Below are 16313 nucleotides of genomic sequence, written 5' to 3'. Positions count from 1 at the left end.
TTACAAAAAGGATTCAAAATATAATTCTTTGACAGACAGGTGTTTTTAAATGATTTCATTTATCTCTGCCTGTGGTGTGGCTTCCACGGACCGCCCAGACTCTCACGTTTGACATGCCCCCAATCCTTCCATGCACTCCCTACTGCCCATATCAAAGGGACTTTTCAAAGTAGTTAAGATTTGAGCATCTGCCCTCAAGCATTCAGAATTGAATGTAATGCTCCCTCACGGTCTGACTTTCGTGTTACAAAAGAGCATCTCTTTTTGCTTGTGGCCTTTTTGAGCTGCTAATGTAGCCTACTACTGTATCCCTTAACTATTTTAGCAGGCACAGCATGCTGGCAGCTCTTGTGGTCAGCTAAAACCACAAGATACCTTTCCCAACTTGAACTGCTCAGTATCACACCTTTCTCAGGTGTACATGATCAGAGGTTATATTAATGACTCTGTTGTTTTAAAGAGGCATATTAATATTTTGTATCTTGGAATATGCTGCATAATATGGGTTTCAAGTAACCACAATCCCGATGTCCTCTGTTTGAATCAGATACACCACTGACATGAAAAGTTCTTGCACATTCTTCTAGCTCTTTGGGTCCATCCCCTAATCCACAATTCCAAAGTCCACAAAACTCTGAAAACCATTTTAGAACTCATTTGGTGGCAAAATCTGAACTGAAGCTATTTATAAGCTAATTCATCCCACTTAGTATGAGTTTAGGCATTTTTCTGTGGAAATGTTTTATTTGACTTTTAAAGGTTTTTTTCCTCCAGTGTTCACTAAGGTTTTACTGCCAAATTATTCAGTATATTCCTTATATTAACCTTTTAAGTTAAAAAAAAAAAAACATGCAAAAACACAAACCTGAAATCAAAAACTCATCTGATCCTAAGGGTAGCATTGAGGGATGAAGGATTTGTTTTTCAAGCCTAGCATAGTATAATAAAAAAAAAAAAAAATCACGGATTCTTTTCTAGTTCTGTGACATGGCACCTACTTTTGGTGCTGTAAATAAAGCCACCTTTGATTCTAGAAGTTCTGGGTTAACATTGTACATTGGCCAATCCAGATTATTTCTGACTAACACCTTTCCTAGGACCTAGAGATGAAGGCCATTAAGACTGCCGTTATCATTTCCACACTTGAGGGACATTTCCTCCTTTTTCCTCTTCTACTCCTCCCTTGAGAAACCAAGCCATCAGGTGGGAGAGGAGGCTACATCTGAGAATACATTATATCCACCGGGGAAGCTTTTCAAGTACAGTGACATACATTCCTCACTGCAGAACAGCGGACTCAGGATCTCGGGGAGTGGGCATTCTATTTTTTGAGTTCTCGATAATGATCTGGGATGTGGTGATATAAGCCATTTGACTCCTCATTTTGCTGTTCAGCCATGAGAAGGCTGGAATCCTACTGCCCAAGGAAGAGACCGTGCTTGCTATCCACCTAGTACCACGTGGCTGGAGCCCATGTTAAAAGTGAACGATGTGGCCCTGATGGAGAAGTGTGGAGGTAAGGACGACATGCTTGACTGAGAAGGAATACTGAAGAAAAATGGCAAACGAACAGCTTGAATGTTATTGGGCATGTGTATTAAAATAAAATCAGAAAATTGAAATATTAGGTATATACATGACGGCATAAGTGAAACATGATGTGATATAGCATTTTCCATTCAAAGCTCACAGTAGAAAAATTTAGTAAACCAAACCTCCTGTGTCCTCTGCTACAGTGGCTCACTAGAGACCCCTCAGTCACTATTTTCCTTCATATCCTGTATAAATAGTTTCACACACATCTTACACTGGTTAGAAAAGCCTGCAGAATCACAAATAGCTCCCAAACATGGCATTACTTTGAGTACAACTAAAATTAATATTTGATCATTAAAATAATGTTCAAATCATCTGAAGCAATAAAGAAAATTCTTAGGTTTTATAAGGTCTTATAAGGTTCTGCAGAGATTAGAATCTTATTGTTCTTCCAAACTACATTGTCAACAAAAGTCTGTATATAGGGAACTGTGGGATTGAAAACCTAGACCGTTTAAAAATAGTCCTTCTTAAGGCAGAGTGGTATCTGAGGCTCCTCTCCCCTTCCTGGGAGGTCCGGGCAAGACCCGGCATTTGGTGGGCTCCACGTCGCTCGCTGATTGCAATGGCTCTGCATGGCTCATGAGCGGCACTTCTACAGAGAAGAGACCAGAAAAGCACAGCTGCTTCATGTCTGAGGGTTCTGAGCAGTCTCCACGGAAGGAAAATGTTTAATAGGCTCAGATCTTGGGGGGAGGAGCGATCATTGAAATCTGAGAAAGACATTTTTAAGCTTCTGACTTCATCTGCAAAATCTAACAGGTTGGATTAGTAATTTTTAAACAAATAAGCCAAAGCATAGAGAAAATACAAAGAAGTACCATGATAGGGATCAGGTTATTTTACCTTTCTAAATGAATTGAATTCTGCTACTATTTGGGATTTATTGAAATGGCCTGAACCTTTGAGCCACATGTGCAATTGTAAATAAGAGTTCAAAGTGGGTGCCTTTTGGATAGAACAGGTGGTTCCTTCTCAGAGGGCCGCATTCAGATGCCGGTCTAGAAAGCAAGATGGCCAGCTGGGAGCAGGCCAAGCTGCAAGCCATAGGCATTGGCCTGTGAGAAGAGGAAACTTTTCCACGGAGAATGCTTCTTCCTGAGTAATTCAGCCTCATTTCAGGAAGCAGGGATGGCAGATGCCCTTAGCGCATGAAAGCTACTGCAGCCAGCGACTGTCGTTTTAATGAGGCGGCCGTCCCTGTGAATGGCCACGAGTCTTCCGGTGCGCTAAGGCTGCTGCTGATACTGGCCTTCTGTGGCTGTGTAGAAGTCATCCAGGACGCTTTGCAAGTAATCAAACGTTGGCCTCTCCTCCGCCTTTTCTTTCCAGCACATTTTCATGATGTCATAGAGCTCATCCGGGCAGTTCTCCATGCGGGGCATCCTGTAGCCCTGTGACAGCGCGGTCATCACATCAGCATTAGTTCTCCCTAAAGCAAAGCAAAACAAAACAAAACAAACACATACCACTTAGAAATCTGATCAAGGAGTAGGCACTGCAGTGATCCTTTTGCTAACCACATCCTGCATGCATTACTGCAGCAAGCTCTAGAGGCCGTCGTGGGCTGAATTGTGCCCCACCGCAAATTCACATGTGGGGGTCTTAGCCCCCAGGACCTCAGAACGTGGATGTACTTAGAGATAAGGCCTTTAAAGAGGCCATCAGGTTAAAATAAGACCTGGAGGGTGGGCCCAACCCAATCAGACTGGTGTCCTTATAAGAAGAGATCGGGGCACAAAGAGACACTGGGGATGTCGTGTGAAGGCGCAGTGAGAAGATGGCCGTGTATAAGCCCGGAAGCAGCCTGGGAAGAGACCAAACCTGCCCACACCTCGACCTCAGACTTCTGGCCTCCAAGACTGAGAAAATAAATTTCAGTTATTTGAGCCACTCAGCCTGTGGCATTTTGTTATGGCAGCCCCAGAAGTCTGATACGAAGGCTAAGGAAATTTCCGTAAGCAACTAAATAATATAAATAATATAAATTTTAGTACAATGGGGCTCAAGACAGCATTCAGTTTTCCAAAACAGGCTAATGTGGTAAGTATAAGACAAAGCAAGTTCTCTGTCATGACAAAAGGATATTGGACTTGACTAATCTTTTGAATGAACTGCTGAAGCCCAGGCCTAACCCTTAATCTATGTCTTTTGTAGTATTTTTTTCAGCTTTTACAGGTAATACATCTACCAAAAAATCATCTGCACATACATTATCTCATACCAATATATCTTTTTAAATCAGCTTTTCATTTTTAATTTACTTAAAGAAGTCAGGATTCTTAAATCAACTAGCCCAAATGATTATGTCCGAATCATTAAATTGTCCCAGTCTTCAGCACAGGCCAGAGTCAAAGCTCGTGCCGACTCTGGAATGATCATATTCTCAACATCCAGGAGGGAACTGGAGTGTTCCTGGTTTCTCCTGAGCCTGAGAGAGGACTGATAATGGAGAATGACTTTTAATATGGTCAAATGTCTCAAGGTAGTCCAGAAGCTGAACTTCAGATCTTTGTTACTGAGAATAACTTTAAGGGTGGGTGGGGGGTGGGTGGGGATCATTTTAATAACATTTCCTCCATTAAAATAGGATGGAGAAATGTGTTCATGTAGGGTTTTAGCAGCACCCACATCTGTGTTTTGCCTATTTTGTGTATACTATATTCTGTAGAGATATGAACTGCTCTACAAAGGAGCTGTATTTCATGCAGAATATTTCCATGTAGGATTTGTACAGTATCTGGCAGCTAAAGAACTCCATTCCTCACAACCAACTTCCTTTCATAGTTATCTCCTTTCCATAGCTGTAGATCTTACCACTAGTGATTACTGGAAAAATTCTAAAAGATAGCTAGAAGCTTTAGGAAAAATGTCTCTTACTAGATTTGGCACAGAACTTTCTTTTGAATTTACTCTCTAAGCAGTGTTTTTCAAATTATGGGTCACCGCCATTTGGAATCATCGAATTCATTTTTTTAGGGAGCTACCAGTTATATGTGGAATCTAAGGAAAAAAAAGAACAAACTAATCGAAACAGACTCATAAATATAGAGGACGATCTGGTGACTGCCAGGTGGGGGCGGGGGGTGGTGGAGTTGGGTGGCTGGGAGAAAGGAGTGAAGGGTTCAAGAAGCACAAATTAGTCGCTGGTAGATGGTCACGGGGATGGGGAGCACGGCATTCGGCATAGGGAATGCAGTCAGCGGTAATGTCATGGCTAGGTGGAGGGCCAGAGGAGAGAAAGAGCAATTAGAGAAATTGCTTCATAAATTATATGTCTAACCAATGTCTTGTATACTCGAAACTAATAATAAAATAAAATGCTTAAAAAATCATAACAGCATTAAAAAGTCAGAATGTGCTCTACGTAGTAAAAGTTAGTGTGGTTTTGCGAAACTTTTGTTTTTAGTATGGAGTGTGTTTCTATATATTTCTTATCATGGGTCATGATCAGTGACCTTTGAATTCCACCCTTAACTAACTTTTCTTCTTCTAAGGACACAGTGACTGAAGGTCCCTGCCTGGATTTAAACCCCTGAAAGAAGACATGATTGTTTCTATCCTGGAAGAGCCTTTGGTTTTGAAATGGAAAGACCCAAGCCAATTTTAGAATTGTTAAGATCTTTTGAAAGTTGTTTACATGGTTAATTAATTTTGCTCGTCTATTTCTTAAATACCATATTCAAATATTTGTGTAACTGGATTGTTCTAACTGCAAGACTTCATTTAATCCTAATTGCTTAAAGCCAAGGGGCGAATCTGCATCGCTTTCTTTATTTGGGTTCTGGTCTCCATAAATTTGGTGGCCCAGCATCGCTCTGGCTCTTACAATTAGCCAAGTTCACTTGGATAAATTTCAGAAGGAATATCTGTGTTTACTTCTACATGGGCACTGGATGAAGTTCTGGGACCGTGGTGGGAAAATCACCCAGGATGCTGGAAAAAGCAGCTAGACCTGCAAACCTGCTTCGGAGTATCTTTATCACCTCCTTCCCGGAGAACCCTCAAAAGGTCAGAATGTGCCCACAGAAGATAAATTTTTCTAGGGCTCCCTGGCACCACTGCAGACTTTTCTTCTTTGCTTTTATATGTCCTCCTAATGCTGAAGAACTCTCTCAATGACGCAGATAAAGGCCAGGCATGTTTCCTCCTGCCTGGAGAATTTTTGATAAGCGAAATAAAAAGAAGGAAATCTGAAGTCTACTTTTTTATATGTACAAGTAAACTAATAAAGAAAATAAGGCTATTAAATGACAAGTCTTATGGAAGAAAGAGAGTAGGAAAGAGACTTGAACCAGACCCTAAGATTAAACCTGATACTTGGTAATCCGTATGGTAATAAGTTAAAGACAACAAACACCCGTTGGCTGGTGATGTTAAAAGGCAAGCACTTTCATATTCTATCCTTCATTCTTTTGACAAACATTTATTGAATACTTACTATGAGTCATGAGATAGCGCTAAGCTCTGAGAGATGCAAAGATGATTATGATAGAGACTTGCCTGAAATGGCACATAGCCCTGTGGGGGAAGACGCCCCCAGGAGAGGAAGGTGGGTGGGAGCAGAAAGTGACTTCTGGAATGGGTAAGAATCGGCAGAGACTAAAAGTTGATGAAGGAGCACAGGAAGGAGGAAAATACAATACAACAAAGATTAGAAGGGAATAGGAGGTTAGTGACAGGAGATGGTAGCTCCAGGAACCATGACACTCTTTAAAGATACAGCTGCCCTCTATTGCGTGTGTGTGTATGTGTGAGGGAGGAGGTACCAGCTACCATGGGACCACAGTCATCTACCCAATAATACTTCTAAAAGGGCCAATTAGTCCTTTTGAGCACTGTCTGTGACCAAGGTAAGCATACACAGCAGGATGAGTTTCCTGGTTCTGATTCACGTGTGGCACTAAGATGCTAAATATATCTGGTAAGAAATAGCCAGAAAAGACATGATGCTTCAGAATATTTTTTCATTTCCAAAGCTCCTTTCTCTTCATAAGAGCAAAGCAAAACAATCCCTCCAAACAGGAATCCCTTCTATTTTCTTTAGAAAATTCAGATATAAATATTATTACGGCTTTGCTTTTAAGGCAGTGAAATAAGGACCTTTTGCCTTACCTCCTTTTTTTTTCCTCTTTATTTCATCCCCCCCAAAAAAGAGAACAAGAAACAGAAACTTAAACTGTGTCTTTGATGGAACCAGGAGACACTTGTCAGCCAGAGGCAGAAGTGATCTGAGCCAAGAGGAGGAACATGAAACCACAGTGCCTACCAGAAAGGAACAGGCAAAATATTTCATCCAACCAATTCCATTGGGGAAAGCTCCATGTGGAGTTGCCATACATGCAAAGAAAGAGGTGAGGTCAGTGGCTGCAGACAGGGCTGTACCTAGAGCCTGCCTGGCAAGTGCCCCAGGTTAAAGCTGGAGAAACTGAAGGAGAGAAGCTCGAAGCTTAGGAACGCCAGGCGGGGTGAGTTCAGGGTCGGGGTGGGGCAGTAAAGTGTGGGAGTAAGGAAAAAGGCTGAGCATGAAAAAGCGATACACTCGTGACCACGTCACAACATGCGTGAACCCTGAGGCCATTATGTTGAGGGAAATAAGCCAGACACAGAACAACAAATATAGATGGTATGATTCCACTTATAAGAGGTAGTCAATTCATAGAGACAGAAAGTAAACTAGAGGTTACCAGAGGCCAGAGGGTTGGGGGAATAAAGAATTGTTGTTTAGTGAATACAGCGTTTTAGTTTGGGAAGATGAAAAAGTTCTGGAAATGGATAGTGGTGATGGTTGTACAACAATGTGAATTTACTTAATGCCACTGAACTATACACTGAAAAATAGTTAAGATGATAAATTATATTCTATGTATATTTAACCATAATAAAAATATACCAAGAAAAAAGAGACACTGATGTCCCCTCCCCAGTGAGCCTCCAGAATGCTGATAGCCAGGCTCGTACCCCCCAGGCAAGGCCTGGAAGATTCTCTTCTGAAGGAACTGAATGGTCTCAGAGAACAGACCCGAAGATACTGGCCCAGGAGGATGCTGACAAGTAAGCCTGATGGTCGAGAGACCCTCCTTCCCATGAGATATCTCATCAAAGGAAAGGGAGAAGGTAAACCTGAGGGTAATACAAACGGACAGAGTGACGGGGACAGAAGAGTAGACATGACACTCACAGATTCACTCCAGGTGGTCTACCATCTTACCAGCAAGTGATTCAGAATGAGAACAGAAAATGGAGAGGAGGAAATTTTCAAAGGAGCAATCTCTGAAAATTTCCCAGAATTCGTCTCCAAGTTTCCAAATAGAAAAGACAAAACAAGCACCCAACATAACGTAAAAATGACAAAAGCGCCACACCAAAGTGCACCGTCATGAAATATCAGGGATAAAGAGAGATCCTTAGTTCTTCCACAGAGGAGATGAGATCCTAGACAGAGGACTGATGTGGAAGCCATCGGCCTTCCGTCAAGCCACTTCGGAAGGTGGATTTGGTGGAAGAATTTGTTTGAAATTCTAGGTGAAAGTGTTTCACATTTTAGCATTCATAACATAAGCAAATTTGATAACTGTACTTATTTAGCTACTTAATTGGATGTAGTCATGAGTCTCTCAAGAAAAAGTCCTATTTGGGGGTGGATTCTATCTTCAAAGTAGGAATTAGAAGCGGGAGACTAACTTGACACCTCGAATTTTCATGAAGTTAAACTCCAAAGTCAAGTACAGCAACAACCATGATAAAGTGCCTTTACTCATGCAGGCTCACTCACCAAGGAGAACAAGAGAATGCTTAGAGAAAACAATTCCTCATGGTTCTGAGTCTATGGGGGCTAAAAAAATTTAAAACACAACGAAAATTTGTGGAAATGGACTAATAGTAATTGAACCAAGGATTTTTGAGATTTGCCCAAAATATCATTAATAGGTACAAAGCCTTTTTCTAAAAAGCATGGTACAAAACATTATTTTCCTGAATTATATTCCGATATGCACAGAAGTCTGTGGTATTAGATGTTCCTGCTTATTGTATCTATTTCAATGAGTAGGACTGCAATGGGGAATGACTCTCTGACGCTCTGCTCCCACACATTTAGTATCTGACTACTAGAATTTTAGTAACTTTTATTGGCAAAATTGTACAATTTATTCTTGTGTTGCCAGAGGATGTTCTATGGTGGCTGGAGAACAGGGGGGAAAGACACACCGTGTACCTCTTTCGCCTTAGACTTCTTTGTATCTCTTGAATTTAGAACTACGTGACCATATTCTTATTTAATAGTAAGTAAAATTGGGGAAAATACTTCACTTAAGAAATAATAGTATGAGCATAATGTTTAGAACTATGGACAGCAAATATTAGTAGTCGTCTTTGAGGAGCGTCAGCAAGCATGAGGCCGGGGAGGCAATTTTTCAGAAGCCTTTCTGCACTTTCTGATTTCTTCATGTGCATATAGTACTTAGACGAGTATTAGTATCTAATAAAAAACATAATTGTAAAAAATTAGAAACTTCAGAAATTTAGGAAAAAAAATAATATACCCTCTTATCTCACTGCGCAAGGATAGTAACATTTTGATATATTATCCTTTTTAGTCTTTTTTTCCCTCTAAAAATAAGTGTTCATTTTGTATGTGGCTTTCTTTTTAGTTTTTTCCCCCCTCCTTTATTTTGTCCCTTTTTTATTTCGCAAAGCTACATATAAAACTTTAAACCATTAAAAAAAAAAAAAACACTTAACAACATATCTAGCACTTTGCCATGTAAAAAATATATTCTCAGGTAACTCAATTATCAGTGAGTCTCTTCCATAAGCAGTTTTATAACAGTGATGGAAATGGCAAGTTTTGCCAATGTTCACCAATTTCTATGCTATCTGTGATTCGAGTCCTCTGAGATTTAAGTAAATAGGATTGTTTGATCTGCTCACATTTGTTAAAGCTAGAGGCTCTCAAATGTAACTCTTGTGACTGGAAAACCTCTTCAATCCAGAACTCCCGAGGTATGTCACATCCCTAGTCCTTACAAAGGACAAGCTAACTGGGGAATAGACCAGTCATTGATTTCTGGTTGGTCCTACTGTATTTTACGTGTGTGTGTGTGTGTGTGTGTATGCGTATGTGTGATTCTCACCATTTTTCTACTGGTTCTTTTATATTTTTTATGATTTTCACCCCAAATATTTTCAGATCCTGGGCATTGAGCACAGTGGGCAAGAGTGAGGTCTTGGGAGGCACACAGGCCTGGGGTTCAGAAGCCACTCTGCCAGGAGCTAGTGACACAGTTCTGGGCAAGGGTCTCCTTCCCTGAGCCTTAGGCCTTGTCTATACATTGCTGGAGTGTGTCACACATATCATGTGACATCATTTCATGAGGTGATATGTTTATTTGATCAGGTATCAGATTATCTATATAATCTGAATATATAACCTTTTTAAATAGATAGGTGTAGATACAGATTATAGATATATAATGTCAGACATTAGGATCGATCAAAAAATAGTTTCCCTATTTTACAGTAGTGTTATTGATTAACGTCAGTGTCTAGAGCAGGGCGGCAGTCAGAATATGAAATGTTGGCACAAAGGGGAGTTCATGGGAGAGTCAGCCCTCGGTGCAGGCACCCCCCCAAGGGCTCTCCCTTCTCACTGGCCCCCATCCCCGAAAGCAGTGAGGGTGATCAGGAGCAGACTGCATCCCCGCTTTGTCCGAAAGCCTTCCTTGGTTTCTAAATCTCATGGAGTAAAACGTGAAGCTCTTCTGCGGCCTCCCATCCATTCTGCCCCCAACTCCACGGCCTCCGCCAGCTCTCTCGCCTCCCACTTTCTCATCCATGGCCTGGAAACAATCTAGAGATTAAATAGCCTAGGAACGTCATTCATTCATTCAGCCAATTTTCTTCGAGGCCCAGACCACGGGGCCCCCCGCTCCTGTCCCAGGTCCTGTGCCCTGGCTGTTTCTCCTGTGGGACACTCGGCCCCCCACAACCCCATGGCTCCCTCCCTCAGGTTCTGTCACTGCGCCCCTGAAGGATCACTGTATAAAACCAGCAGCAGTCCCCTATCTCCCCTGGCTAATCCCTAAGCCACTTCGGCTCTCTCCTTAGTGTCCTTCACCTGACAGACTGTCGCCATTTGGTTATCATCAGTCTCTCACTACCAGAATATTAGCTCTCAAGGGCGGGAGCTGTGGCTGCTGCATCCGGTACCTTGAGGGTGCCTGGTACCCGCAGATATTTTTTCGATGAGGAAATGATTTAAACATTCAAGATTTCATTTTAAATTCACCTTATCAGTCAATGTTGTTAAAAGCCAAACATTAATAAGAATGGGAAGGCTTTGAGAGAAAGCTGTCTCTTGCACATTCCAGCACAGATCCTGGGCAGAAGAATCCGGCGCCAAGGGCTTTAGATGTTAGGGGTCTGGAAATACTGAATGTTGTTCTCACATCTAGCAAGTGAAAGATCTTTCGCTGGTAAACAGAAGTGGTTACTTCTTGAAGTGGCAGAGGCTCCAAAATATAGACCTCTCATACCGAATCAAAAAGAATTGTCAATCCCCATTTCCGTGCGCGTCCTCCTCCACCAGGTGCATGGCTTAGCGGGAGCACCTGTGCCTAGTCCTCTACTCCACCCTCACATCCACAACACCTACGACACGCCAGGCACACTCTAGGCATGAAGTAAGTGGAGGAATTAATTAGTAAGAAAAGGAATATGTGTTTAATCAAATAAAAACGCAGAGAAGAGTCTGAGCATATTTTAGAGCACTTTCCACTACGACAGTCAAAATCAAGTTCTCCCACAAAGGGGCTTATTCTTAACTTTTGGATATGAGATTATTTATTTTTTTTAATGCCTTGTGCCTTGGCTTCTTTCTCATATACACCACTTCAATGGAAATAGGTAAGTAAAGGGTACCTGGGTAGGGAATTTTCCCATAGGTGACAATTTCATACAGGAGAATTCCGAAGGACCACACATCAGATTTAATAGTGAAACATCCAAAGTTGATTGCTTCTGGAGCTGTCCATTTAATGGGGAATTTAGCACCTACGGAAGAAGACACAGGAGACTTACTTGGGCCTCTGAGCTGAAACAAAGAAGTCATAGGCATGTGACGCTCACACTTTCCTTCGAGAAAATTTTAATTATTTATTTTGAATAGGTGACACACACATAGCACAAAACACAGGTGGTACGAAATGTTATACTTAAAGTATTTGCCTCTCTCCTCTGTTTCCCTCTTGAGCATTTCCCCGTTAAGAAGCAAAGTTTCTCGTGTCTCCTCCCAGAGATATCTTAACCAGCCCACTTTAAACATAAAAGCACATGACACAGGATGTAAAGGCATTTATTCTTAGCTTGTACATTTGTCCCTCAGCGCTAGCCTCTAAAGCATATATGTAATCTTGAGTGTTCGAATTTTCTCTAAAGAACCCATACTATGTTTCTATGGAATATAAATATCTGCTCATGTGTATATTCTTGTGGCTAAATCTCTTTAAGCCTGTACCGACAGGAATGTCAGATGCTACTCCAAACTTTAACGTCTCATGCTTTCATTGATAGGACCAAACATTATTACATTTCTAGGAATTGGGCAAGATGATGATCTGCCCAGAATGAGACAGAGATGACACTAGGTTTGTCATGAGAAGTTGGTGAGGCTAAGGGACACCCAGCCACATGATAGGCAAACCTGGCCCGAGGAACTCCAGGGTCAGCTTGAGGAAAGTAGGGACTTGGGCACAGACTGTCACTCCCACACCCTGGGAGGGCTAGGGGTTTCCACCAACCACTTAAAAAGTTTTTAAACCTATTTGCCTTTATTATGTCTTTGCTTTAGATTTTTTTTTTTTTTTTTGGATGTCAGACCAAAATTGGAAATCCACATAAGAACAATAACAGCAGAAGCCCGGTGGAGCAGCTATTGTGTGTGTGTGTGCGTGAGTGAGTGAGTGTGAGTGTGTGGGTGTGTGTGCGTGTGTGACACAAGCACGCACTGTCACACATTCCAGCATTAAGCCCCCTGCCCAGAGCCAGCAGTGAGAGGAACAGGCCGGGGCCCTGCTTGGAGGCCTCTTAGCACAACTCGCTGGGCTTTGAATCCAGGTTCTGCTGATTCCAGCTTGGTGTGACCCTGGCAAGTCACTTACTGTCTTTGTGCCTTCCTGGCACCTTCATCTGTAAAACGAGCCAATAACAGACCCTCCCCAGGTTGCTCTCAGGGGTAAGTGGGTTGATCTGGGTGCTCGACACAGTGTAAATACCAATAACAGGTAAATCGCCTTGATGTTGTCCTGATGGTTTACTGTTTAATTCCAGAGGCTGAGTTCTCTATACTAAGCCACCTGTCTCATATGATAAAAGTTATTTTCGTGAGACTCTAGGCTTGTCAAATTCAACAAAACCAGTGGAATAAATTCTGGCTCATGTGTTTTGAGGCTAGATCTCTTGGGTTTAATCCTGGCTCTACCATTTACTATGGGGACCTAAGAAGCTGCTAAACCTCTCCGCTTCCTCATCTGTAAGGTGGGAATAATAATAATTGTCACATAGGATTATTGTGAAGATAAATGATACAATATATGATAAGCACTTAGAATAGTGCCTGCCATGTTACAAATGCTCACTACATTTTAGGTATTATTATTATTTTTTTTTGACTCTTTTTCCTGAAACTGTTCTCTTGCACCTGCCTTTTGAAGTTAGTTAAGGTTAAGAACAAGTAATGACTCATATAAGAGAATATAAGCTTCAGGTAGGAGAAGAACCACCTTAAACATGATAGATGCAAAAGATGCTAAACAAATCAAAATGATGTGTTCAATCTGTTTGTCACCTCCGTAAGTTCTGCGGACGTCTTTCAGAAATAACACACGTGTAGTTAAAAGGAAAATAATCTTTAACGGCTCTTAGGAATGTCAGGAAAGTGCTTGGCTCCTTTGAAAGAGTAAAAGCACTGCAAAAATATTCACTCAGCCTTCATGAGCAAGACCTTCAGAATCCTCAGGTCATAAGCGACATCGAGTCTCCAACAGGAAAGGCCTCTGTAGCCCCAGATATGGCCTGTCCACAGAGCAACGTGGCAGGAACTGGGAGTTTTACGTCTCTCTATGCATTTTTATTATACAGAATGTGGGAAAATAAAGGAGTGTATTTTGTGTGTTATATTTACCTCTATGTCTATAATGATTTCAATGTTTTAATTTGTAATTGGACAGCCACAATATAGAATGTGAAATTACTGTTGTAAGTAATTTGTCTATATGGTAGTTAAGGAAAGTGTACTTCATTGTTTGGGTGAAAAGCTTTAATATACAATATAACAAAAAATCTTGACCTTGCCAAATCTCTTTTTGTTTTGCTTTGCTCAATTGAAATACAAATGATAGCATTTGTAAATGTTATAAAAGTATCAATGGAGTTAATGAAGAGAGTAATTTTTAAAAACAAATATTAGAAGAGAACCACAAACAACAACTACAGTGCATTTTGAATATTTTGCCAAAGTTCTTTTTTTAGTTGACTCTTGAAATTGCTTTGTTGAAAACAGACAAAAATGAAATAAAACTAAACACTAACAAAACACCTAAAAGTCGTCAGGGGAACATACCTTCCCTTGCTGTGTACTCATTGTCTTCAATTACTCGAGCAAGGCCAAAATCTGCAATTTTGCACATGAGCGACTCAGAGACCAGGACATTAGCGGCTCTTAGGTCTCTATGAATGTAGTTCTTCCTCTCGATGTACGCCATTCCCTCTGCGATCTGAAACAGAAAACATGTTTTTGTTTTCGACAGGGTAGGCATCTAGAGAGCCATCAGGGAAAACCGAAAAACTAATGAGTTCCTGAAATCCTTTCATGTATCATTCAAGTTTTAAAAACAGTGGGTAAATTGCAGTCACCATGTTGAGTCCTTTCTGAAATAATTGCCCCCAAACTGCCAATGACGGTCCCACATCTCAACGTGATCTTTTAAATAGCTACACGTCTCAGCATTTTCTAATGTGTGGAGAATCTTTTTAAGATGCTACTAAATTCTTGCAGGTAGATACAGATATCATTATCCCAGTTTTTTAAATGAGAAAACAAGAGCCGGAGAAAGCGACACGCTAATACAAATAAGTTATTGGGGCACCAAGGACAAGATGTCCTTGGTGGGCAGCATCCTCCTCACTGTCAGGTTAATCAACAACCCATGGAACTAGTTCCCCAAGTTCTCTCTGGATGGTCCCTCCAGGATGACCAGAAAGATTCACCCTGACAACAAAGCATGATGGCAGGAAAGAACCCAAGGTTTAAACAAAACAATAAAATAGGGGAGGTGAAACTACTATGTGGTGCTCACTAGAAAATCTGGTTGTTAAGGGAATCACAATTAGGGTTTTAAGGAAAATGATACCAAAATATATAAAGATAAGAATCTGAAAGAAAGGGAGGGAGGAAGAGAGGAAGGAGGTAAGGAAGGGAGGTAGGGAGGAACCAGGGAAGGAAGGAAGGAATGAAGGGAGGAAGGAAGAGAGGAAAGAAGAAAAAGAATGCAAGAAAATGAAAGGAAAGAAAGAAAGAAAAGAAAGAATCAAGTATCTGTAATTGGTGAGCAGTTAGAGAAAAACTAATTAGGATCATGTCACACGAGAATGAATATATTCTGCCAAATTCTACCATGAATTCCAGGTGGTTCAGCTGGAGGATCTGACTATCCCACTCATCTGCAACACTATCCCTCCTTATGACTCAGTTCAAATCCAGGTTTAGCAAGGCCATGCTGCTTCGCAAAGGTTTTGCTCCTTGTTAGTGTGTGTGTATCTCCGTGACCTTCACCTGGAATGCCTTTCTCCACTCTCGGCCAACCCCTTGGCTCACCTTCTGCCCAGATGGCCTTCTCTGAACTTTAGGATAATTTCTCCTGCTCTACACCTGCCATCACTGGTCAATGTGTAGAAAACCATTTGTACCTACTGATCACAGCTTTGTCATAATTTTAATGCTGTTTAATGTGCTTATTATCGTTATGTCGTCCAGACAGTAAACGTCTCCAGAGAAGAAGCCACATATTATATTTTTTCTGTTCTCACTGGTATCTATTAGAACTTTTTATCAAACCCCTTCTCAGCCAAAGAAAGTTCTTTGGAAAATGTGCTGGGTTTTTAATGCTACCGGAATACTATGCTGTTGGCACACTGATGCAGAAATACGGCGGATGATGTTTTTGTGGCCACAAGATCAGTTAGCACTAGGTCAGTCTCAAAGTCCTCTCTGCCTAGCAGTTCGAGATAGACCAACACCAAGTAATACTGTCCCGAACAGAGAAAATCATAAATCAGAAAGAATAAAAGAGGTCTGACTTTTGTCTTTAATAGAAAAGACAATAAAGCACAGCTTCTATAAGAATACCGGGTGAAGTAGCTCAGGTGAAGTGGAGATGACCAGGCTGCTCTGTGACGCTGCCGAGTGAAGTTACAGTCTAGTCACTGCCTGGACAGTTTGGCTGGCCCTCACTTCTGCAAAGGTTTAGGCTAGTGCATTTTAATCTTTCATGTAAATCCAACCAGGTCACTCTCTGCTTAAAACTAGCCTCCAGACAGTGTCTGAATTCCTTAACACTGCTGCCAAGGCCCTGTGTGACCTGGCCCCGGATTAGCCCTCCTGCCTCCTCCCTGTGACCATCTCCTGTCCTGTATCCTGGCTTTCACACCTGCTTCTGCTT

General features: G+C 41.4%; 1 protein-coding gene across 6 annotated transcripts in view; it reads right to left on the bottom strand.

Moving 5' to 3' along the window:
* Nucleotides 1-1574: 1574 nt before the first annotated feature.
* Nucleotides 1575-16313, bottom strand: part of LYN (LYN proto-oncogene, Src family tyrosine kinase) — a 118433-nt gene continuing 103694 nt past the window's right edge. For all 6 annotated transcript variants that reach the window (XM_023530046.1, XM_011359168.2, XM_023530047.1 and 3 more), the window contains 3 exons: nt 14216-14369; nt 11518-11649; nt 1575-3028 (listed from right to left, as the gene is read on the bottom strand). In XM_023530046.1, coding sequence (XP_023385814.1) covers nt 2826-3028; nt 11518-11649; nt 14216-14369 — 489 coding nt within the window. In that variant the 3' untranslated portion in view covers nt 1575-2825. The remainder of the gene's footprint in view (nt 3029-11517; nt 11650-14215; nt 14370-16313) is intronic.

The sequence above is a fragment of the Pteropus vampyrus genome, unplaced genomic scaffold, assembly GCF_000151845.1.
Source record: "Pteropus vampyrus isolate Shadow unplaced genomic scaffold, Pvam_2.0 Scaffold45, whole genome shotgun sequence".
Taxonomy (NCBI): domain Eukaryota; kingdom Metazoa; phylum Chordata; class Mammalia; order Chiroptera; family Pteropodidae; genus Pteropus; species Pteropus vampyrus.
This window is presented reverse-complemented; position numbering and strand designations above follow the sequence as displayed.